This window comes from Carettochelys insculpta, chromosome 18, assembly GCF_033958435.1.
Source record: "Carettochelys insculpta isolate YL-2023 chromosome 18, ASM3395843v1, whole genome shotgun sequence".
In the NCBI taxonomy this organism is placed as follows: Eukaryota; Metazoa; Chordata; order Testudines; family Carettochelyidae; genus Carettochelys; species Carettochelys insculpta.
In genome coordinates this window covers 19005737-19031824 of record NC_134154.1, presented here as the reverse complement: position 1 = coordinate 19031824, position 26088 = coordinate 19005737, and the positions used below count along the sequence as shown (strand labels likewise).

The 26088-nt window shown below is 48.8% G+C and overlaps 1 protein-coding gene across 3 annotated transcripts in view; it reads left to right on the top strand.

The window, feature by feature from the left end:
• ADGRD1 (adhesion G protein-coupled receptor D1) overlaps window positions 1-26088 on the top strand; it is a 382252-nt gene that overhangs the window by 221497 nt on the left and 134667 nt on the right. For all 3 annotated transcript variants that reach the window (XR_012648032.1, XM_075012922.1, XM_075012921.1), the window contains one exon: window positions 14980-15083. Coding sequence is in view for 2 of the 3 variants with exons in the window: in XM_075012922.1 (XP_074869023.1) it covers window positions 14980-15083 (104 nt within the window). In the remaining variant the exon portion in view is untranslated. The remainder of the gene's footprint in view (window positions 1-14979; window positions 15084-26088) is intronic.

Below are 26088 nucleotides of genomic sequence, written 5' to 3'. Positions count from 1 at the left end.
GAGATGCTTAATGACTTTTTTATTTCGGTCTTCACTGGGAAGTCTGAAGAAGGAATGCCTAACATAGTGAAGGCTAGTGGAAAAGGGGTAGGGTTAGAAGATAAAATAAAAAAAGAACAAGTTAAAAATCACTTAGGAAAGTTAGATGTCTGCAAGTCACCAGGGCCTGATGAAATGCATCCTAGAATACTCAAGGAGCTGATGGAGGAGGTATCTGAGCCATTAGCTATCATCTTTGGAAAATCATGGGAGACAGGAGAGATTCCAGAAGACTGGAAAAAGGCAAATATAGTGCCTATCTATAAAAAGGGGAATAAAACAATGCAGGAAACTACAGACCAGTCAGTGTAACTTCTGTGCCAGGAAAGATAATGGAGCAGGTAATTAAGGAAATCATCTGCAAACACTTGGAAGGTGGTAAGCTGATAGGGAACAGCCAGCATGGATTTGCAAAGAACAAGTCATGTCAAATCAATTTGATAGCTTTCTTTGATAGGATAACAAGCCTTGTGAATAAGAGAGAAGTGGTGGATGTGGTATACCTAGGTTTTAGTAAGGCATTTGATACGGTCTCACATGATATTCTTATCCATAAACTAGGCAAATACAACTTAGATGGGGCTAGTATAAAATGGGTGCAAAACTGGCTGGATAACCGTACTCAGAGAGTAGTTATTAATGGTTCTCAATCCTGCTGGAAAGGTGTAACAAGTGGGGCTCCGCCGGGGTCTGTACTGGGACCAGTTCTGTTCAATATCTTCATTAATGATTTAGATATTGGCATAGACAGTATGTTTATTCAGTTTGCAGATGATACCAAGCTAGGAGGGGTTGCAAATGCTTTGGAGGACAGGGTGAAAATTCAAAATGATCTGGACAAATTGGAGAAATGGTCTGAAGTAAACAGGATGAAGTTCAATAAAGACAAATGCAAAGTGCTCCACTTAGGAAGGAACAATCAATTTTACACATACAGAATGGGAAGTGACTGTCTAGGAAGGAGTGTGACAGAAAGGGATCTAGGGGTTATAGTGGACCACAGCATATGAGTCAACAGTGTGATGCTGTTGCAAAAAAGGCAAACAAGATTCTGGGATGCATTAACAGGTGTGTTGTGAACTAGACACAAGGGCTACGTCTACACGTGCAGCCAACATCGAAATAGTCTATTTCGATGAATAACGTCTACACGTCCTCCAGGGCCAGCAACGTCGATGTTCAACTTCGACGTTGCTCAGCCCAACATCGAAATAGGCGCAGCGAGGGAACGTCTACACGTCAAAGTAGCACACATCGAAATAGGGATGCCAGGCACAGCTGCAGACAGGGTCACAGGGCGGACTCAACAGCCAGCCGCTCCCTTAAAGGGCCCCTCCCAGACACAGTTGCACTAAACAACACAAGATCCACAGAGCTGACAACTGGTTGCAGACCCTGTGCCTGCAGCATAGATCCCCAGCTGCCGCAGAAGCAGCCAGAAGCCCTGGGCTAAGGGCTGCTGCCCACGGTGACCATAGAGCCCCGCAGGGGCTGGAGAGAGAGCATCTCTCAACCCCCCAGCTGATGGCTGCCATGGAGGACCCAGCAATTTCGACGTTGCGGGACGCGGATCGTCTACACGGTCCCTACTTCGATGTTGAACGTCGAAGTAGGCGCTATTCCTATCTCCTCATGAGGTTAGCGACTTCGACGTCTCGCCGCCTAACGTCGAAGTTGGTGCCGCTACTTCGAAGTAGCGTGCACGTGTAGACGCAGCTAAGAAGTCATTCTTCTGCTGTACTTTGCATTGGTTAGGCCCCAGGTGGAGTATTGTGTCCAGTTCTGGGCGCTGCATGTCAAGAAAGATGTGGAGAAATTGGAAAGGGTCCAGAAAAGAGCAACAAGAAAGATCAAAGGTCTAGAGAATATGACTTATGAAGAAAGGCGGAAAGAATTGGGCTTGTTTAGTTTGGAAAAAAGAAGATTAAGGGGGGATATGATAGTGGTTTTCAGGTATCTAAAAGGGTGTCATAAGGAGGAGGGAGAAAACTTGTTCGTCTTGGCCTCTGAGGATAGAACAAGAAGCAAGGGGCTTAAACTGCAGCAAGGGAAGTTTAGGTTGGACATTAGGAAAAGGTTCCTAACTGTCAGGGTGGTCAAACAGTGGACTAAATTGCCTAGGAAGGTTGTGGAATCTTCATCTCTGGGGATATTTAAGAACAGGTTAGATAGATGTCTATCAGGGATGGTCTAGACAGTACTTGGTCTTGCCATGAGGGCAGGGGGCTGGACACGATGGCCTCTCAAGGTCCCTTCCAGTCCTAGCATCCTGTGATTCTAAAATAAGCAGCCCTGCAGCTGGGCTGGTGTGAAGGAAATGCTCCTTTACTACATGACAAGTTCACTCTGGAGCACTTTATGTCAATCCTGAGGAGACAGCGAGCTAATGGAGAACATGAATTCAAAAGCAGGGTTGCCGACAACAACTGCCGCTGTGTCCTACTGCATAGTGTGACCTCTTAGGTGCTGTGGTACTGCCTTTACTTCGCTCTTTTAATAGCTGATACATTGTGGCTTCATTAAAAGAGAGTCTCTGCTGAGTTAGTGCGGTGGACTTTTTCTTCTTTAAGTGGAAATTTTACAATACCTTTGCCTCATCTGCCCAACAAATTCTCTCCACCCATTTCATATTGTGCATGTCAGAGACAGACTTATGGTTCCAGTATATGTACAGTAAACCCTCGAAATGCACGATTTCAAATTGCGCTTAATTCACATGAACGCGAGTTAAGTGCAACTCAAAGTCCCACTCCCCTGGCCCTGGCCCTGCACAGCCCCAGTTCAACCCCCGCAGCCCTGGCTCGACCCCCACCAACCCTGGTTCAACCTCCCTGCAGCACCTGCTTTGGCTCACCCCCTGTATGCCTGGTTCTGGCTCACCTGCCCTACTTCCATTCCAGCCCCAGTTCAACGCCCCCCCCACCGCAGCACCAGTTCAAGCCATTCCCACCCACAGCCCTGGTTCAACCCCTCTTCAAACCCTCACAGCCCGGCTCACCACCCACCCACAGCTCCTGCTCAACTCCACCTTCTGCCACCCCAGGCCTACAGCCCCAGCCCACCGCCAGGCTTAACCCTCCCCAACTGTCCCCCCCACCCCAGGTCTTACCTTCCAAAAGGTGCTCCTGCTGCTTCCCTGGCTGCAGAACATGTGTTTCACTGGGGAAAAAAGCTGCCCACCAACTTATGCGAAATTCAAGTTACATGAGTGTGCGTGGGAACCGCAACCCTCTCGTAACTTGAGGGACTACTGTATTTCCAAAGTGAGCCGTTTAAAGTGAGCTCAGTATATTAATTTGAAAACTGTACTGTTTGGTCCCTAAGCAAAGGGCTCAGGCAAGCTCTAGGAAATCAGCAATTTGTCTCAGTATTGGTGGCATTTTGTTTCTATAAAAATAAAGTCTCCTCTGGGTTGAAATTCAGTTTGAGCAGCCTTTCTGGAGGCCGTTTGAAACCTTCATGTCATCAGTCAGGGCAGCACTGCAATGTCTCTGAAATACTCTTACCACCAAAATTAATTATTCATACCTTTCTTAATTTGATTCAGATTGCATTTGAAATATCAGCTGCAATAAGGCAGATAGCTCCTAGTTTTTAACCCGAACAGGAGAAAAATTATTTCACATGAAATGTATTTTGGTTGGTACTTATTTAAAATCAATGTAAGTCTAGGATGTGGCAGTCAGCTTGTCTCTTGGTAGGTCAGAGTTCTGTTGTACAAATATGGCCCCAAAAATATGTAAGTGTAGGAGGCTTCTTGATAGGCATGCTCCTTTTGAGAAAGAAGAATTTTATAAAGGCTGACCAAGGCAGTGTCTTCATTCAGGACAAAATATAATTACCATGCCCCTCATATATACCAGTCATTTCTACCCTCATTTCTACCATAATTGGAAAGGAACAGGACAAAATAATTTAGCAAATTAGCAAATGCCATTGCTTGTAAAACTGTCAGCTGAAGTCTCTAGCAGCGTTTCTTAGCCAGGGGTATGTTTACACTTATGGGTACACTGAGACCTTCCAGGGGGTACAGCAACTCTTTCAGACATTCGCCTAGTTTTAAAACAGGCTACATAAAAAAACACTAGTAAAGTCAGTACAATTTAAAAGTTCCTTTAGACTTGTTTCTATTGCTTCATATGCCTTATGCTGAAATGTAAGTGCACTATGTCTATTCCAATGCATTTATTTGTTGGTAAGATGTTAGAAAGACAACAAGTTTTCACTAGTAGCCTTCTGTGATGTTTTTGAAGGCTTTTGTAAGTAGTTTCGAAGTGAGGTGTAATTTGGTGGTATGCAAAAACATCTGACTCCTGAAAAGTGTACAGTAATCTGGAAAGGTTGAATGACACTTCAAGATCTCAGAATACCTCAGCACAATGTTTCTCAAGCAGTGGTACACATATCCTCAGGGGTATGTGAGAGAAGTCTCTGGGTACATTAATTTACTGGCTGTGAAAAATTCTGCATTGTCCAGTCCCCATGTACAAAACCAGGAAAGATTTGGGGAAAGGTCCAAAGAAAACTCTCACTAAACATTAAACCCAGTGAGACTTTGTCTGAGACAGAGCCACCAATCCATTGGAGTAAGAGAAAAAGCTACACTATGCTTTGTCATAGCAAGTGGATTAATGTACCGGTGGCAGCAACTTTGTATAATGCCACACAAGCTAAACTGAAAATAGTCCAAGTGCACAGCCAAGGAAAGCGTACTGTAATGTGCTCCAGCCCTCATTTCATAATTCCACAGTGCTTTCAGTGGATCCCCTAAATGATTGACAGTTTGTGCATATACCTTTGTCAGTTCTGTGATCTAGCACTTGTTAGTTGGGAACTGGATTTATACTGACAAATTAATTTTTAAACAAATTTCATCCACTGTTGACCTTAGCTGGATTAGAACCAATGATGGAGCAGTGAAAGGCATTTTCTATCTCCTGATAGGATGCCAGAACTATAGGGCTGGCAGGGACCTCAAGAGGGCATTCAGTCCATTCCCATTAAACTAAGGAGACCATCACCTAGACCATCCCTGACATCCTTATCAGGCTTACCTATCCTTATAGTTAGAAAGTTTTGTCCTCCTAATATCCAAAGTAAATCTCCTATGATGCAAGCTAAGCCGAATCTTTCTTTTTCTACCCTCAGTGTCCCTAGAGAACACCTGATCCTACTCCTCCATATACCAAAATTTTATATATCATGTCTTATCTCCCTTAAGCTTTTCTTCTCTGCATAAAGATGCCAGTTCTTTCAACGTTTTCCCATTGGTCATGTTTTCGAAACATGTCACTTTTAATATTAACAGTTATAGCAACTTCCAGTGAGTAATGCTTTTGATTAGTGGGTATAATTGTTTGTTCATTATAATCATGATTATGACAAAAGTAAGAGAATAAATATTGTGTCTGAGGATTTCCAGGGTAGTTTTGTCATTACAAATCTTTGGAGACATCTACTCCCCTGGAACATAGAGATAAAAGTTTTACAGCCATGCACTGGCTTTTCTTTCTTATGAGTAAATAGCTGGCAAAAATAGCAGCAGAAAATAATATAGCAGTTTACATGGATACAACTGTGAAACTATTGAGTATTTTCTCTATAGAGTCATGGAAATTTTCAGGGTGAAAGCTGTCATCGGGGGGGCGGGATATGGAAGATCATCTGGAAAGTAAGCTTTTGTTTTGGCATTTTGAGTTTCTGTATAGACTGAAATTAGGAAACATCTGTATTTTATAATATGGATGATGACTAACTCCCAGCACTATATCAATTTGTTCCTTAGTCATTCAACAATCTAAAGAGTGTTACACAGTAAAAAAAGATGTATACAGTCAGAGAAGTCATGAAGCAAAATAAGTCAGAAACAAAGAAAAATTCTTTGATGTAATGGAACAATCCTGAGCTGTGTCATCAAAATGCTTCACAGATTGCGCAGTGTTTCCCTTGGTGCTTTTCAATCTTGGTTTCTTTAGTTAGCTTCTTTGGAATGAAGAAGAAAGCCTTATGGCACATTATAACCGAGTGGCATCATTAATGAAACTGATGATCACTTTTATCTTGCTCTGTAAAGTGGTGTCACTAAGTATCTGTCCTTTTTGGCAAGGTTACCTGCTTAAAGTTCATGTTATGCTATTAGTGATATCAAAGGCTTGAAAAATCCATGAAAACATGATGATGGAACAAATTACAGTAGAATGAAACCAGAGCACGAGGAATGATACACTGTTTTCCTCTCACCCTCAGGAAACTATTTCTTTGTAACTCATGTTGTGTGGCCATTTGTGATTCCAGGTTCCCTATATATTTTTATGTTGTTTCATAATGAGTTCCATGTTTGGTTGGAATGTGTCACTGAGATAACAGTAGGTATGTGTGGGAAGGCAGTGAAAAGCCAATGCTTGAAATACAGCCTGTCTACTCTCCCATACCATTTTCCATGGCTGTGCACGTCTTTGGAGCCTCAAAGACCACCCCATGCCTCCCTATAGGATTGCATCCCACTCCTAGAATTCATGTGGTAAAAAGCTTTTCTGTCTTACACCTATGCCCACAAATCGGTATGGTTACTATTTGGCATGTATCCTTCTCCTTGTCTGTCTCTGATTTGAGGGTTTAGTTTTGACGGTAGCAGCCCAAACATTTTTTCCAGCGTATCCATGACAAAGGAATATTTTAATGGATGATTGAGTAGCAGAGCTTTGCTACAGGCAAGTTTCTGAAAGACAGAGTGTTGTGGGGGGGAGAGGGAGGGGGGAGGGTGGCTATTAAGGGCCTGACCCTCACAGGCACCAAGTGCTTTAAAATCTCCCTGGCACCAGTGAGTTGAGGGTATTTGCACCTCCTGAACCTGGGGCTGACATGAACCATTTTAGGTTTAAACACATTCCTCACATCAACTGTTGTGGACCGTAGTTTTCTTCTCATTCCTTGTTCTGAAGAACACAGGCTCAACCTGGAGATCCTAGATGCATGGACTTCCCTTTGCCTTTAATAGGAGTGAGAGGTGGTTGGAAATTTGGAGTGCATACATCATCTTAATTCGTTACTATTGATCATTTCTGAGACTCATAAATTAGAGATGAGAAAGTCCTGTTAGGTAATTCTTGTTTATCTTTGGTTGAATGCCCTTAATAATAGTGAAGAAACTAACTTCCACTACGTAGATCCTCTACCTCTCAAATATTCACTCATTAGATGCAATAGTAAGACCTAACCTTTCAGCTACATCCCTTATTTGCATTCCTGAATACAAATGCCATCCCATGGTAGTGTAAATGACAATCATTGGTGAGCAACTGCAACCTCCATGTTGGACATTTTCTGGCGGTTGATGTCTGGCTGTAGCTGTGGAAAGCCCAAGCCAAAACTCTTCATCGCTAGTGGATGTTGAGGCCAGAGGTCTTTTCTCATTTGAAACACGCACTGCACAATCCTGGCTTCCCCAAAGCCTATGGACCTTTAGGTCACGCATAACAAGAGACATAAATGCATGTTTTATCAATCAGGAGATATGGTCTATATGTTTTGTGCATGTACATCCCTGATCCAGAAACATCTCCTAAACTCTGCCAGCCTCCCACAAAAATTACTTGTATTGCAGGAGTAATCTGAGGGAGATGGAACACAGGAGGAACAGAGTTGGGATGTTTTTGTAGGGTTAATGTGCACCCCTCTCTGTGATCCAACAGCAAATAACCAGATTTTGACTCCATATTTGGTGCTAACCATGTTAGTGGGAAGAAATGTGTCAACTCTGGCTGAAAGAGAAAAAAGAAAAGAAAAGACCGTATCACATTTCCTAGGGACTGTAGTATCCTAGCAACAATTGTTTGTTTTACTGCTGCACTGCTCCATCTTTTAATGGTTCACAGCCTTTTCTCAAGGGTGGAATCCATGGCACTGTAAAAATTACTGCACATGAACTGGTACAGTTATTGGATTAATTACAGTACATTATTCACTCTATTGAGAAAGAACTCTTGCTTCTGCCTAAGAATCAGCATCAGCATCAACAACCATGAGCTCAGTGCTCATTGGTGTCTGATGCCTCTCTCACTATTTCCTTCCATCTTTCCCTGTCCAGTGTGGAGTGGCTCAATTTCTGTAGACTAGCAGTGCACCAGTCTACTACGTCATCTACCCATTCTCTGTGGGGTCTGCCTCACCCACTGAAACCATCCATTATGCCAAATACGAGGGTCTTGACTTTTTGTTTGTCATTCATTCTTCAGATATGCCCAAATAGCTGTAACTTATTGGAAAATCTTCTGAAATAGTATCAGAGAGGTAGCTGTGTTAGTCTGTATCTTCGAGAACAACAAGAAGTCCTGTGGCACTTTATAAACTAACAGATATTTTGGAGCATAAGTTTTCATGGGCAAAAACTTACTTCATCAGATGCATGAGTGGGATGGGGGTGTTTCCAGAGGGGTATTTAAAGAGTGGGGTCCCAGTAAAAGGGAGGGCCAGAGCTGACAAGGTGTATTCAGCAAGGCGGAAATGGCCCAGCATCAGTACTATGTATCAAAAGAGTTAAAAACAAGTCAGATCAGACAGGCCCTTTGTCAGAGTCTGATGGGGAGATATTAACACCCAGGGCTGAGAAGCTGCTTTTGTAAGGGGTGAGCCACTCCCAGCCTCTGTTTAATCCTTGGTTGAAAATAGGTAAAATCCTTCTGAAATTGGTTCTCTTTCAGCTGTATATTGCTATATAATTCCCCATTGGTGACCTTCTGCTTCCATCCTATTCTCAGGATCTTTCTATAGTGACTCCTCTTGAGTGCCAATATCCTTCTCTTCAAATCTTTCATTATCATCCATGTCTCACATCTGTACAACATGCTGCTGAATACACGTGTTTTCAAGATGCTCAGCTTTGTTCCTAAGTTGATCACTTTCCTTTTCAAGAGCTTATTCATCACCTTCAAACTTGTTCTTTCTTTCACTATTCTAGTTACTGTTTCCTTCTTAGAGTCTAGATCATGCATCCTGTTGCTCCCCAGATGTGAACTTCTCTACGTTCTCTAGTTCGATCCCATCTACACTGATCTTCCTTCCTATTTCCTTATCTCCAAATACCATTGGTTTCATTTTATCGATGTTCACAATCAGTCCGTACTGCTTCCCTTCCTCATTTAGCACCTGCACCATTCCCGCTAGCCTAAAACTATGAAATTTTATTTCCCCCTTTCAAAGGACTTTTAATGAAAAGCTAATTATTAAAGCTAGTGAGATTTGTTTTGTCAATATGCTTTTTGTTGGAAAATTCTAACTTGTTGACATTGAAACCCTTCAGCTGTGTCTACACTACAAAATAACTTCAAAGTTGCTTCGTTAAAAGTATAACTGTGATGTAAGCAACTTTGAAGTAGAGCATCCACGCACAAAGTGCACCCTCCCTTACTTCGAAGTAGGATCCCTCTAACATCGAAGTTAAACATCCATGCACAAACAGCCTTTACTTCAAAGTAAGGAGCCAGGAAATGATGCTGGCATGGGGTCGCATGGCTAACAAGCCCTTCCAGGCTCGCAGCCAGCTGACCCGTTAAAGGACCCCTCCCAACATCCATGGCCCACACGGCCCCAAGGCTGACAGTCTGAAGATAGCAGCAGAGCATGTGCAGAGGGGAACAGCCGGAGACCATGCCAGCCCCCTCCCTCTCGGAGGACAATGCCCTCTTGACCCTGGTCAGCCTGCTGGCCATGTTGCTCGCCATGCAGTACCAGCAGCAGGGGTGGTTTGCCTGCCTGGGATCCAGCCTCCAGGCCCTTGCCATAACCCTGCTGCCCCTCCCCCCGTTCCTCCCCAAGCTGGCACCAGTGGGCCTATGCCACCAGCACCGAATGGTGGGACTGAGTGGTGCTGGAGGACTGGGATGACAAGTGGTGGCTGAGGAATTTCAGAAAGACGTGGCAGACATTTGAGGACCTCTGCCACTGGCTAGCCCCAGTCCTCCAGCACTGGGACACCCATATGCAGCCAGCGCTCCCGGTACAGAAGAGGGTGGCCATTGCACTATGGTGGCTAACCAGCCCTGACAGCCACAGATCCGTCGGCCACCAATGCAGCATCGGCAAGACCACCGCTAGAGCAGTGCTGAGTGAGGTATGGCCAGCCCCCACCATGGACCCACCCTAGGGAGGGAGCGACTGGCAAAGGGGCAAGGGGTCCCTGTGGAGGGGGGCAGAGGGCTCCCAGTGAGGGGGGTGGGTGGGTCTCCATGGGGGGTGGGGGGCAGGGGGCTCTTGGTGAGGGGGCAGGGGGCCTCCTGGTCTGGTGTTCATGGACATCCCCTCCATCATTCCGCAGGTTGTCCGAACCATCAACACAGTGCTCCTATGACATGTCGTGACCCCGGGAGACCTGCATGCTGCCTTTGCTGGACAGGACACGTTGCGATCTGGGCTCCAGACCACAGTGGGGGCACCTACGTTAACAGGAAGGGGTACCACTTGGTGGTCCTCCAGGCCCTGGTGGAAGAAAGGGGCTGTTTCCTGGATGTGTGTGTGGGGTGGCCAGGCAGGGTCCATGATGCCCGAGTGTTCCGGAATTCATGGCTGGGATGTCTCCCCATGGGAGCTCCCACTCAGGGACATCATGATTCCCCCTGCATTATGGCGGACGCCGCATACCTGCTGCACCCATGGCTCATGCGGCCCTATACTGGACACACCATGCCAGCCCAGGACACCTTTCATGGTTGCCTCAACTATGTCAGGGGCACAGTCGAGCTGGCGTTCGGAAGGCTGAAGGGGAGCTTTCGCAGCCTCTTTATCAGGCTGGATGTCAGCCTCCCGAACATCCCCACAGTCATCGCCACCTGCAGTGCCCTCCACAACCTTGTGGAGGGCGTCCAGGAACTCTTTATCCAGGGCTGGGCCACAGACCAGGGGTCCGGTTATGAGCAGCCACCTGCTGCCCCGTGATGTGAGACAAAGAGGGATGGAGTCAGGGTCCAGGATGCCTGTGCCAGGCCTTCATCCAGGACCAGCCCTGACCACCCCCCAGTCACACACCGCCTCACTCCTCACACTCCCCGCACCCACTGCCCCATGAAGATCCAGGGACACAGGGTTAGGGTGGGAACAACACATTTGAATGGGGGAAATAAAATACTTTACAACACGGAATGGAACGTGGTAACCTTCGGCATGCATGAGGGGAACGGTTGGCAGTGGGGTGGGACCAAACTGGGAGGTGGGTGCTTGGGTGGTGGCCCGAAGTGGGAGGCGGGGGCTTGGGTGAGATACTGAACTGGGAGGAGGGCTGGGATGGGGAACTGAACAGAGAGGGGGGCTGAGATGGGAGTAGGGTCTGTCTGCAAGACGTGGGGGGGTGGCTGGGACCCACGTCGGCCATGGCTGCCCCTACCGTCCTGGATCCGGAGCCCTCTGTGGGGCTGCGATGGGGCCAGGACCACAGGGAAGTAGGGCTGGGGTGGGGATGCCGCAGGCTCTTCCCCTATAGGGTGTGCAGGAGGGGCTGCTGGGGCTGGTCCAGGTGTCTCTGCCTCTTTTAGCAGCCACTGGGCCAGCTCGAGGCACTTGGCTGGTGCCAGATCTGACACACATTGGGAGCTGCTGGAGGGGCGGCCACTGGAGAGGTGGCCGCTGGAGGGGTGGCTGTGGGAGGGGCAGCTGCAGGAGGGGCAGTGGCTGCAGGAGGGGCAGCAGCTGGAGGGGTGGCTGAGGGAGGGGTGGCTGCTGGATGGGCAGCTGCTGGACGGGCGGCTGCGGGAGGGGCTGGCGAGGGGCGGGGAGGCTGTGCAAGATGGGCAGCCAAGGCTTGGGCCACAGTGTCCTTGCTGCCAGCCAGCCTCACCCACATATCCCACTCCATCGCCAGCCATTCCTGGAGCACCTCGGTCATGTCCTGCACAACTGCCTGGTTGGCAGCTGCCTCCTCATCCCTCCATCATTGTCTCCGAGAAGCCCAGGTGCAGCTGTCAGGTGGGATGCAGGCTGGGGCGATGGAGAGGTTTCCTGGCCTCCTGCAACTACAGCCCACTCAGCTTTACAGTGTTGGCTGACTGTCAAAGTACCTGTGGAGACAGAAGGGGATGGGGGACAGACCGTGAGTGCTGGCTCCCAACCCTGGGGTGTCTGGGGCTCCTGCTCCTTTGCCCCCTGCCCTGCTCCCCTGCCACCCGATGGCCCTTGAGATCCCAGATGCCCAGGGGTTCCCGCTTGGCGAGGATCAGCCCATGCTCCCTCCCCCATCCTTAGGTGTGTGGGCTGCGGGGCTGTTCTGGGGGGCTCTGCACCATCCCTTGCTATGTCCCACTTGCCCCAAACATACCAGCCGTGACCTCCCAAGGTTTGGTGAGGCTTGGCTCAATGATGCTCGGCTTGGTGTCTCAGAGGGAAGGGCGATGAAGAGGGTCCCATCACTGGAGCCTTTGTCATTGCCCTCGGTCTCAGTGGGCTGGTCTCCACACAGGGGGCTGGTGGTGCCAGAGGGGCCTGCCTCTTCACCACTGTCCATGGAGGTGGGACCGGCAGTGTCCACCAGGTGCTCTGGGGTGGCCACCTCCATCAGCCTTGGGAGCCTATGCAGCTCCTGGTAGTGAGGGCAATGCACAGGCCATGCCCCCATCTGGCTGGCAGCGTCACAGGTCCTGATGTACATCTGGCGCAGCTCCTTCACCTTGATGTGGATGCTGCTTCTGGTGCAGTCGGGATGACCCCCCGAGGCCACAGGGCAGCTGGTCGAAGCCATCAGCATTGCACTGATGACCACCTATTTGCTAAAGGACCTACTCCTCCCCGCACAGAGCGAGGAGGTTCTTCAGCTCCTCCTCAGTCCAGCTGGGTCCCTTCCTGGCACGGCCCTTGCCTGGGCCCTGTGAGCCCTCGGACTTCTCCTCTGGGGTCCCTTGCGGGATAAGAGAGTCCTGCCATGCAGCCACAGTGGGTAGGGGGTGGAGAGGCTGGCAGGCACTTCACACAGGGTCAGTCTGGGGGAGAGCTTGTGCTGCCCCTGCTTGTGGCACACTCTCGGCTTCCTGATGGGGTTGCTGGGGAGCTGCTTCCTTTAAGGCAGCCAGCAGGGACCATAGAGCTCTGCCTGGGTTAGCCAGACTGTTTCCATCCTCCGGGGGTGGGGGCCCTCCTTGGTGGACTCCTTGCTTCGAAGTAAGGAGTGCAGAGTGTCTACACACACACAACTTCGAAGTTAAACTTAAAAGTAAGCCACTACTCCATTCTGGGGAATGGAGTAGTGACTTTGAAGTTAGCCTCCCTTACTTCGAAGTTAACTATGAAGTAAGGAAAAATGTGTGTAGATGCTTTGTGGGCTACTTTGAGGTTTGTAGTGTAGATGTACCCTTCATGGCATATACCCTTTGACAAATTTCCTACATGACAAGAATTATGCAAAAAAGTTTCAGAATTATCAACCATCCCTGATTTTACATTTTCATGTAATGAAACATTTTTTATTTGAGACTTTTTGTTTAGAAATATAAATTTGTTGATGTGTTCGTTAAAAAAGGGGGAAAGGCCATAAAGAAAATGAAATGGTTTGAATTATGCAAACAAACTATTTTGTTTGATGTGATCTACATTTTCAGGGTGGGGATTGAGGTATGGTTAATGAAAATTTTTGAATTTATGACAACTGATTTAGTCTGGGGAAAAATTAATACTTGTAGGATATGTTTCCTCCCCAGCCATCCTTTATTACATATTAACAATGCCTGGCTCCCTTGACTAGATGTGACTTTTCTTGTTACTTTTCTCCCACACTCAGAAAACTTGTCACTCCCCCTCCCCACTGCAACATAGAAAATAAAAACACTTTTTCTGAATAATTTATAATCATCAGCAGAAACAAACACTTTGTTCCACCCCAGCACTTTTGTTGGCAAAACTTTTGTTCCTTGAGAATGTGAAAACACTGGCCCCCCCACCTAAGTATGTTTCACAGAGAAAAGCATGAGTGTGGCTAATGCTGACAGCAGTACTGCCTCTCTTTGACTTGTTTAGGCCAGCAGGAGGTCTCTATCATGCCAACATAGAGTGGCTACATAGGAGACCTTACAGTGGCGCAGTTGCTGCAGTATAACTGTAAGATACATAATGTAGATAGAACCAGAGACTCTGCCCTGAGCAACTGGAGAATATTCAAGTCACAGAATGCACCAGCTTAATGATGATCCTGATTCACACAGAAAGGCCAAGGATTCAATGCTTATGGAAACTGATTTCCTTCTGTGCCCCTACACTGAGCCCAGTCAGAGTTAAGGGCAATATGAGATGTTCATATTGTTACTGCCCATGCTTTTGCTTCTTCTGGGATTCTTTGGGGGAGTTAAATCACTAATGTCAGTCTGGCTTTTTAAACAGACACTACAAATACGATACATGAAAAAGACTGCAGTATTGTTTGGAAACCACCCGTAAGCAGCCACGTTTTACTGGCTGCCCTGCTTTGTCACCTCTCACTATTGTGAATCATTGACAGTATTTACGCAATGCTGTGACTAATTGCTGTGGGAGAGCATTTGCAAAGCACCATGCAATCTTTAAAAAAAAAAACCTAAACAACCATGCCTTTGTGTAGTCTGGATAAATTGTTTTCTGGTGTGTTATCTAATCTCAGCATTGACAACATCACAGCAGTGTAGATTGTACCTAACCTCTTTTGAGGAAATACAATCTTGTGAAATGCAAGAGAGGAACCAAAATGCCCCAGAAATCAGAGCACTCTTGGTAGTTGACTTTAGGTTCAGATAGTTCAATAAACGACTCTTGCTAGAAATTGCTGATGCAGGGATGTTTGCATTGAGGTGAAAACTGCAGTCTAACAGAGGACACAGCCACATTACCTGAATTACCACATAAGAGTTTGGCGGCCTTTCAACAGGATGTATGGTTCTCTAGCATAGTAGAGCAATTACATTTAGATTACATTTTTTGTTTTCTCTTTTTGCACAGCTGACGACTCAACACAAGATGGTGCTGTCATCCATCAGTTATGTTGGCTGCTCCCTGTCCATCTTCTGTTTGGCTATCACTCTGGTCACATTTGCTATACTGTCGTGAGTAATTTTAACTGTATACCTGCTGAGCAAATGTCACCCTGAAAGTCAGGCCATTTAACACCAACATTTTCATTTCAGACCACAGAACTGGATGTTGTCAGGTGTTCAAAGGTTATTAATTCCCAAACAGGGAAGAACTAGTAGGAGAAATAGAAGTGGGTGGCAACCTGGGCTGCAGTAATCACAAGATGGTAGATTTCAGGATCCTTAACAAAAGAAAGAAAGGTCAGCAGTAATAAACAGACCCTTGATTTCAAAAGAGCAGATTTTGACTCCCTGAGGATACTGATGAGCAGAATGCCTTGAGAAATGAAGATGAAGGGGAAAGGAGTTAGGAGAACTGGAAATATTTTAAAGTCTTCCTGAAGGCACAGGAACAAACTATCCTGCTGCATAGTAAGAAATGCAAATATGGTAGGCAACGAGCTTGGCTTAACAGGGAAATCCTTGGTCAACTTACACTGAAAAAGAATGTGTATAAGAAGTGGAAATTTAGATAGATGACTAAGGAGGAGTATAAATATACTGTTGGAAAATGCTAGGCAGAAATCAGGACAGCAAAGGCAAAATTGGAAGTGCAGCTGGCAAGGAATGTGAAGGGTAAAAAGAAGGGTTTCTACAGGCATGTTAACAATAAGAGGGTTATCAGGGAAGATGTGGAGCTGTTACTGGATGAAAAAGGTAATCTAGTGACAGATGATGTAAGAAAAGCTGAAGTATTCATTGCCTTTTTTGCCTCAGTCTTCAGAGGCTAGGACAGCTCCCACGCTATGGTGCTAGACAATGCAGTGTGGGACAGTAGAAGACAGCATCCCATGGGGAAGGAATGATTGAAGAGCTACTTAGAAAAACTAGATGTACACAGATGCATGGGTCTGGATTTAATGCATCCAAGTGTACTGAGGGAATTGGCAGAGGTCATTGCCGAGCCTTTGGCCATTGTCTTTGAAGACTCTTGGAGATCAGGAGAGATCCCAAATGACTGGAGAAAGGCAAATGTACCCATCTTTAAAGAAGGACAATCCAGGGGACTACAGACTGGTCAGCCTTACCTCAGTCCCTGAGAAAATAATGGGGGGTATCCTCAATGAATCCATTCTGGAGCACTTGAAAGAGGGGAAGGTGATCAAAAGTAGTCAACATGAATTCACCAAGGTCAAGTTGTGCCTGACCAATCTAATTAACTTCTATGCTCTGTGGACATAGGGAAGGCAGTGGATGTGATGTACCTTGACTTCATCAAAGCTTTTGATACAGTCTCTCACAACATTCTTGCCCATAAGTTGAAATAGTGTGAATTGGATCCATGGACCATAAAACTGATAGAAAGCTGGCTTGATGGTCAGGCCCAATGGGTAGTGGTCAATGGCTCAATATCTGGATGCTGGTCACTTTGAAGTGGAATGCCCGAAGGCTCGTTTGTAGGGCCGGTGTTGTTCGACACCTTTATTAATGACCTGGATGAGGAACTGTATCACACCCTCAGAAGTTTGCAGCCAAAACTAAGCTAGCGGGAAAGGTAGGTACATTGGAGGGTAGAGACAGAATCCAGAGTGACCTGGATAAATTGGAGAATTGGACCAAAAGAAATCTGATGCGGTTCAACAAGGAGAAGTGCAGAGTCCTGCACTTGAGACGGAAGAATCCCAAGCCATGTTACAGGCTGGGGACCGACTGGCTAAGCAGCACTACAGCAGAAAGGGACCTCGGGGTTATGGTGGAAGAAAAGCTGGATATGAGTAAACAGTGTGCCCTTGTATCCAAGAAGGGTAATGGCATATTAGGGTGCATTAGGAGAAGCATTTCAAGCAGATCTTAAGTGGTTGTTCCCCTCTATTTGGCATTGGTGAGGCCACATCTTGAATATTGTGTCCAGTTTTGGGCCCCCCAGTATGAAAAGGATGTGGATGTGCTAGTGCAGGTTCAGCAAAGGGCAACAAAAATGGTTAAGGGGCTGAAGAACATGACCTATGAAGAGAGGCTGAGGGTTTGTTTAGTTTACAGAAGAGAAGACTGAAGGGTGATTTAATAGCAACCTTCAACTTCCTGATGGGGACCTCTCAAGAGGATGGAAAGAAACTGTTCTCAGTGGTGTCAGATAGCAGAACAAGGAGCAATGGTCTTAAGTTACAGAAGGAGAGAAGTAGGTTGGATATTAGGAAAGACTACTTCACCAGGAGGGTGGTGAAGCATTGGAATGCATTGCCTAGAGAGGTGGTGGATTCTCCATCCCTAGAGGTTTTTACGTCTCAGCTCGACTAGGTCCTGGCTGGGATGACTTAGTTGGGGTTGATCCTTCTTGAAGCAGGAGGCTGGACTAGATGACATCCTGAGGTCCCTTCCAGCCCTATGATTCTATTAAAGCATATTTAATTAGGTTTTTCACATATATTTATAACAGTTGGTTGTTCCTCAGTTTAATTTCCCAGACTCAAAAGGTCTTTAAATAGCAAGTTATATCTTTATAAAACACATACCTGTTTTGCTCTGGTTTTAGAATTTGAAAAGACGGTTTGAGACTGGTATCAGAATCACAGAATCACAGATTGTGAGTGCTGGAAGGGACCTCAGGAGGTCATCTAGTCCAGCCCCCTGCTTCAAGCAGGATCAACCCCCACTAAGTCATCCCAGCCAGGATCTTGTCCAGCCGGGACTTAAAAACCTCATGGGATGGAGAATCCACCACCTTTTCAGGTAATGCATTCCAATGCTTTACCACCCTCCTGGTGAAGTAGTTTTTCCTAATATCTTACCTACACCTCTCCCTGTTCAACTTCAGACCATTACTCCTTGTTTTGCCATCTGACACCACTGAGAACAGTTTCTCACCCTCCTCGTGAGAGCTCCCCTTCAGGAAGTTGAAGGCTGCTATTAAATCACCTCTAAGTCTTCTCTTCTGTATACTAAACAAGCCCAAATCCCTCAGCCTATCTTCATAGGTCTTGTGCTCCAGCCCCTTAATCATTTTTGTTGCCCTCCGCTGAACCTGCTCCAGCAAATCCACATTCTTTTTATACTGGGGGACCCAAAACTGGACACAGTATTCAAGATGTGGCCTCACCAGTGCCGAATAGAGTGGAATAACTAGTTCTCTAGATATGCTCGAAATGCTCCTCCAAATGCACGCTAATATTCAGTTAGCCTTCTTGGCTACAAGGGCACTCTGTTTACTCATATCCAGCCTTTCATCTACCATAACCCCTAGGTCCCTTTCCATCATACTGCTGCTTAGCTGCTTAGCCATTCAGTCCCTAGCCTTTAACAATGCTTGGGATTCTTCTGCCCCAAGTGCAGGACTCTACACTTCTCCTTGTTGAATTGCATCAATTTCTTTTGGCCCAATCCTCCAATTTATCCAGGTCACTCTGGATTCTCTCTCTACCCTCCAATGTATCTACCTCTCCCCCTAATTTTGTGTCATCCGCAAACTTGCTGAGGGTGCAGCCCAGTCCCTCATCCAGGTCATTAATAAAGATGTTGAATAACATTGGCCCCAGAACCTCCATCCAGTTTTTTAGCCATTGACCACTACGCATTAGACCTGACCATCAAGCCAGCTTTCTATCCATCTTACAGTCCAAGGATCTAATCCATATTTCCTTAACTTATGGACAAGAATGTTGTGGGAGACCATATAAAAAGCCTTGCTGAAGTCAAGTTATATCACATCCACTGACTTCCCCATGTCCGCAGAGCTTTTTGCCTCGTCATAGAAGCTAATCAGATTGGTCAGGCAGGACTTGTCCCTGGTGAATCCATGTTCTCTACTTTTGATCACTTTCCCCTCTTCCAAGTGCTCCAAAATGGATTCCTTGAGGATTTCCTCCATTATTTTCCCAGGGATTGAGGTAAGGCTGACAGGTCTATAGTTCCCTGTATTGTCCTTCTTTCCTTTTTTAAAGATGGGCACTACATGTGCCTTCTTTCAGTCATCCGGTATCCCCACTGATCTCCAAGAGTCTTCAAGGATAATGGCCAAAGTTTCAGCAATGACCTCTGCCAATTCCCTCAGTACCCTGGGGTGCATTAAATCCAGACCCATGGCCTTGTGCACATTTAGTTTTTCTATATAGCTCAGAACTTGTTCCTTCCCCACAGATGACTGCCCTCCACCTTCCCACACTGCATTGTCTAGGACCAAGTTGACTTTGTCCGTGAAGACTGAGGCAAAAAAAGCATTGCGTACTTCAGCTTTTCCTACATTATCTGTCACAAGGTTACCTCCCTCATTGAGTAATGGCCCCACACCTTCTCTGATAACCCATTTATTGTTAACTTGCCTGTAGAAACCTTTCTTGTTACTCTTCACATCTCTTGACATCTGCAGTTCCAATTGTGCTTTCACTTGCCTGATTACTGCCCTCCATTCTCCAGCCGTATGTTTATACTCCTCCTTAGCAACTGCCCATGTTTCCATTTCTTGCATGCATCCTTTTTTAATTTAAGCTGACTAAGGATTTCCCCATTTAGCCAAGCTGGTTGCCTACCATGTTTGCATTTCTCACTATGCAGCGGGATGGTTTGTTCCTGTGCCTTCAGTGAGACTTCTTTAAAATACTGCCAGTTATCTTGAACTCTTTTCCCCTTCATCTTTGTTTCCCAAGGGATCCTGCTCATCCATTCTCTCAGGGAGTCAAAGTCTGCTCTGCTGAAATCAAGGGTTTGTATGTTACTGCTCAACTTTCTTCCTTTTGTCTGGATCCTGAAATCTATTATCTCATTGTCGCTGCAGCCCAGAGCTGCGTCTACACTGGGATGCTACATCGAAATAAGCTATTTTGATGAGTAGCATCTACACATCCTCCAGGGCTGGTGCCATCGACATTCAACGTTGACGTTGGACAGCACTACATCGAAGTAGGCGCTTCAGGGGAGCGTCTACACACCAAAGCGGCCCAAATCGAAATAAGGGTGCCAGGAACAGCTGCAGACAGGGTCACAGGGCGGACTAGCACTTCCAGGGCAACAGCAAGCTGCTCCCTTAAAGGGCCCCTCCCAGACACACTCAGTCTGCACAGCATGCGGTCTGCAGAGCCACAGGCATGCACACCCTGTGTAAGCAGCATGGACCCCCAGCAGCAGCAGCCAGAGGCCCACACACCCGCCCCTGGAGGAGCAGTGGCTGCCCTGCTCAGTGCCATGCAGGCGGCAGCTGACCATCTTTTATTTGAGGAAGATGAGCTGTCCTCGGGGGATGAGGAAGCAGCCCCAGACCTTGCTGCCCTCCCAGCCCCCCCGCCGCTGCACACGCCGCTGGCTGTGGAGATACCCCACGAGCACAGACTGGTGGGAGCAGCTGGTGCTCGGCGAGTGGGACAATGACCGCTGGCTCCGGAACTTCCAAATGAGCCAGCAGACATTCCTGGAGCTCAGCCAGTGGCTCACACCTGCCTTACAGCACCAGGACACCCCCATGTGACGTGCCCTCACTGTAGAGAAACAGGTCAGCATCGCTGTCTAGAAGCTGGCCACTCCAGACAGCTACCGATCCGTAGGGCAGCAGTTCGGCATGGGCAAGGCCACTGTCGAGGCTGTCCTCATGGAGGTAAGAGGACCTATGAGGACGGGGGAGAGACCTGGGGGGGCAGACACACCCTGCAGACCCCTCACCGGTGCTCTCTCATGTCCTTCCCCTACAGGTCGTCCACGCAATCAATGCCCTGCTCCTCCACAGGCTCGTGCGGCTTGGGGACCCGGATGCTGCCATTGTGGGGTTTGCCAGCCTGGGCTTCCCAAATTGCTCTGGGGCTCTGGATGGGACCCATACCCCACCCATGCCCCGGATCACAGCAGAGGACACTTCCTCAATAGGGAGGAATACCATTCCGTGGTCCTCCAGGCCTTGGTGGACAGCTGGGGCCGCCTCTTGGACATTTATGTTGGCTGGCCTGGCAGCACCCACGATGCCCGGGTGTTCAGAAATTCAGGCCTGTGCCGCTGGCTGGAGGCGCAGACCTACATCCCCCAGCGGGAGATCCCTGCGGGGGACACCACCATGCCCTGTGCATCACTGCAGATGCGGCGTACCGCCCCCTCTGGCCCTGGCTCATGCACCCTTACACGGGCCATGTCACAGCCAGCCAGGAGTGGTTCAACACGTGCTTGAACCATGTGCACCAGGTGGTCGAGTGCACTTTCGGCCACTTCAAAGGGCACTGGAGGTGTCTCCTCTCCCGCCTGGATCTAGGCCTCACCAACATCCCCCAGGTTGTGGGCGCGTGCAGTGCACTCCGCAACCTGGTGGAGAGCAAGGGAGAGGCTTTTTCCGGGGCTGGACTGTGGAGGCTGGCAGGGCCGATGTCCAGCCACCCGCTGCCCCCAGTCGCCAGGTCGACCCTGAGGGGATCCGGGTCCGGTAGGCCCTGCGGGCCCATTTTGACCAGGCTGCGGGGTGAAAGCTGGCAGGGCCAGCTGCGGGTGAGCCACCCACTGCAACCCCCATCCTCCACAACACTCCCTGCCCCCACGCCCACACCACAGAGACCCCGAGAGCACACCCCACCCACACTTCTGTGCAATAAAATGGATTTTTTTTTAAACAAAACCCTGCAACCTTGTATTAATTATTAACAGAAGAAGAAGGGGGAAACTATGTACATGGGGGGGGCAGGTACAAAACAGGGGTAGAACAAAAACTATTTACAAAGATGGGGGAATAAGTCCAAAGGAGGGGGCCTTGGGGGACAACGTCCTCGGCCACGCACCCCTATTGTCCTGCACCTCGTGTTGGGGGGCGTGACCTATGTCTCGGCCGGAGGTCCGGTCGAGGCTGCGTGGGGGCTGGGAGAACCAGCAGATAGGGCCAGGCGCAGTGCAGAGGCCCATGGTCCCCCTTGGTGGCAGGCCCCAGGACGGCTGATGGTGGAGGGATGGCAGGCGGAGCAGTGGGCGAAGCGGCCGGAGGAGTGGCAGGGGGGCCAAGTGCTGCGCGATGGCATCAAAAGTGCGCATGAAGGCCCCCCAAGCCTCCTGGCGCCAGGCCAGCGCTCGCTCCTGGAGATGGAGTTGCCGGTCTTCCACCTGCAGGCGCTGCTCGGACACCTCCAGCTGACGCCGGAGGGTGGCGAGCAGCTGGGGGTCCGTGGACGCCCACAGATGGCTCCGCTGCTGTCGGGCTTGTCCTGGGGCTGGTCCGTGCTCCACCGAGGGGCTGGCCTGGTGGGCTGGCCCCGGTGGGCTCTCCGGGACTACAGACAGCGCGACGGTGGTCTCCGGGCCCTCCGATGGTGCAGCTGCGGAACAGAGGGGGGAAGAAGAGTGGAGACAGCCGTTAGTCTGGGCCCTGACCCGTGGCCCTTGTCCCACCACCCCTCTGCTGCTGGTTCCCCATCCCTGTCCCCCGGAGATGCTGCTGCTGCTGCTGATGGGTGTCCAACCCCCCCCAGGGGACCCTCGGTTCCACTCCCCCCATCGCCAGGGATGGGGCACGGCGCTGTCCTGCTGGGGGGCAGGGGCTGATGCACTCTTCTGAGGGACATGCCACTGCTGTCCTCGGGGCCATGGTCATCTGGGTGTGTGGAGGGCCCTGGTCATGTCTCTTGTCCCTGCCCCTTAACCCTGGGGGGTCTGCACCAGGGGGGTACATACCTGATGGTCCGCTCCCACAGTCGGGAGACACCCATCGGGCGGATGCCCTGCTGGAGCTGCGGGAGGGGAGGTCGATCTGGAGTCCTCTGTCGCTGGAGGCCCCCTCCTTCTCCTCAGGTGTCCCAGGGGTGGGCTCCTGGGGGGGCCCCTGGGGTGCAGGGCTGGCCTCTGGGGTGGACTTCATCTCCAGGGCCTGCTGGGGCTCGTCGCCCGATGTGTCAAGGGTGGCCAGGGGGGTGGAGGTGTACCGGGGGCTTTCCCTGAGCTCCCTGTAAAAGGGGCAAGCGGTGGGGGCGGCCCCAGATCGGCTGGCCGTGTCCCGGGCCCAGGAGTAACCCTGCCGCAGCTCCTTTACCTTACTCCTGACTTGGTCAGGAGTGCGGGCAGGGTGACCCTGGGCAGCCAGGCCCTCGGCCAGCTGAGCGAACACATCCGCTTTCCACCTCTTGCTCCCCATTACCTGGAGCACCTCCTTCTCGCCCCAGACCCCCAGGAGGTCCCGGATCTCGGCCTCCGTCCAGGAGGGGCCCCGCTGCCTCTTCCCGGGCTGGCTGGCTGGCTGGCTGGGAGCCCTGGGTCCCCTTGGGGGGTTGACCTGTGAGCGCTTGGGGGGCTGGCTGGATGCCATGGGGTGCAGTGTGGTGGGTTGGGGCTGCTGAGGGACGTGCAGGCTAGGCACATGGCTGTGCTGCTGCCTGCATGAACTCTCAGCTTCCTGCACAGGAAATAAGGGGGAGGGGAGCTTTAAGGGGCTGCTGCATGCAGTGACCATAGAGCTCAGGGGCTGGAAAGAGCGTCCCTCAACCCCTCAGCAGATGGCTGCCATGGAGGACCCCGCTATTTCGATGTTGCGGGAAGCGGATCGTCTACACGTGCCTTCTTCAAAGGGAGCATGGGTGGTAATCAGGGTGATGGGAGATTACTAATTAAGTGTTGCAATGCAAATGCAGCACTTCATTAGGCTAATTCTCCTCCAAGACAGCTTCAAAGTGTCAAACTTTGAAGTTCCAGCATGCTCTGTAGCTGCAGGCACTTTGACATGCCCGTGCTACTTCAAAGTGCCTTTACTCCCCATTTTGGGACATTAGTCTTGCATGGTACTTTGTGCAGAGAGAGCAATTTTTGAGAGAGCTTTGACAACTACACATAGGAAAATGCTTAGTTGTTCCAATTGGCTTAACAGGGAAATCCTTGGTCAGCTTAAACCATAAAAGGATGCATATGAAAAATGGAAACATGGACAGTTGACTAAGGACGAGTATAAATAGGTGCCTGGAGAATGCTGGGCAGGAATCAGGAAAGCGAAAGCACAATTGGAACTGCAGCTAGCAAGAGATGTGAAGGGTGAAAAGAAGGATTTCTACAGGCATGTTAACAATAAGAGGGTTATCAGGGAAGGTGTGGGGCCATTACTGCATGAAAGAGTTAACCTAGTGGCAGATAACGTTAAGAAAAGCTGAAGTACTCAATGCTTTTTTTGCCTCAGAATTCATGGACAAGGACAGCTCCTACACTACCCTGCTAGACAATGCAGTATGGGCAGGTGGAGGGCAGCCATCTGTGGGGAAGGAACAAGTTAAGAGCTGCCTAGAAAAACTTCATGTGCACAAATCCATGGGTCTGGATTTAATGCACCCAATGGTACTGAGAGAATTGGCAGATGTGATTGCTGAACCTTTGGCCATTATCTTTGAAGACTCTTGGAGATTGGGAGAGATCCCAGATGACAGGAAAAAGGCAAATGTAGTGCCCATCTTTAAAAAAGGAAAAAAAGGACAATCCACGGAACTATAGACCAATCAGTCTTACCTCAACCCTTGGGAAAATAATGGAGGGGATCCTCAATTAATCCATTTTGGAGCACTTGGAAGAGGGGAAAGTGATCAAGAGTAGTCAATATAGATGCACCAAGGGCAAGTCATGCCTGACCAATGTAATAACTTTGATTAGAAGGTAAAAGGCTCTGTGGACATGGGGAAGTCAGTAGATGTGATATATGTTGACTTCAGCAAAGCTTTTGAAACCATCTCCCACAACATTCTGGCCCATAAGTTGAGGAAGTATGGTTTGGATCCATGGACTAAAAGATGGATAGAAAGCTGGCTTGACAGTCACGCCCAATGGGTAGTGGTCAATGGCTCAATATTTGGATGGCGACCGGTTTCAAGTGGAATGCCCCAAGGCTCATTTCTAGGGCCGGTGTTGTTCAATATCTTTATTAGTGACCTGGATGATGGACTGTATCACACTCTAAGAAGTTTGCAACCAAAACTAAACTAGCAGGAGAGGTAGATACATTGGAGGGTAGAGATAGAATCCAGAGTGACCTGGATTAATTGGAGAATTGGGCCAAAAGAAATCTGATGTAGTTCAACAAGGAAAAGTGCAAAGTCCTGCACTTGTGATCGAAGAATCTCAAGCATTGTTATAGGCTGGAGACCGACTGGCTAAGCAGCAGTACAGCCGAAAGGGACCTAGGGGTTATGGGGGAAGAAAGGCTAGATATGAGTAAACAGTGTGCCCTTGTAGACAGGAAGGTTAACAGCATTAGGCTAGGGTGCATTAGGAGAAGCATTTTGAGCAGATCTAGCGAAGTGGTTGTTCCCCTCTATTCGGCACTGGTGAGGCCACATCTGGAATATCGTGTCCAGTTTTCACCCCAGTATAAAAGGGATGTGGATGTGCTGGAGCAGGTTCAGTGGAGGGAAACAAAAATGATGAAGGTGCTGGAGCACATGACCTATGAGGGGAGGCTGAGGGATTTGGGCTTATTTAGTTTATAGAAGAGAAGTCTGAGGGGTGATTTAATAGCAGCCTTCAACTTCCTGAAGGTGTGCTCTGAAGAGGATGGAGAGAAATTGTTCTCAGTAGTGACAGATAACAGAACAAGGAGCAATGGTCTGAAGGTACAGAAGAAGAGGAGTAGGTTGGATATTAGGAAAACCTACTTCACCAGGAGGGTGGTGAAGCACTGGAATGTGTTGCCCAGAGAGGTGGTGGATTCTCCTTCTCTAGGGTTATGTCTACACTAGCACACTACATCAAAGTAACCTATTTCGAAGTAAGGGCTGGTGCCATCAACGTTCAACATTGAAGTAGCAATGGGAAACATCAAGAGGAGCTGCCCCGGAAGGAAATGTGGAGAGTCCATGCACACAAGCACTCCCCGTTGAAATAAGGGGCCAGGAAAGCCCATGGACCAGGTCACAGGCTGGACTCGCACTTCCGGGGCAACAGCAAGCCGCTTCTTTAAAGGGCACCTCCCAGACTCACCTGGCCTGCACAGCACAAGGTCTGCAGGGTACTCTCCACACTCTCACAGACCAAGTCACAGCAGCTATGGACCCCAGCAGCAGCAGCAGCCGCAGCCGCAGCAGGAAGAGGCGGCCCTCCAGGTAGTCATCCAGGGGGCAAA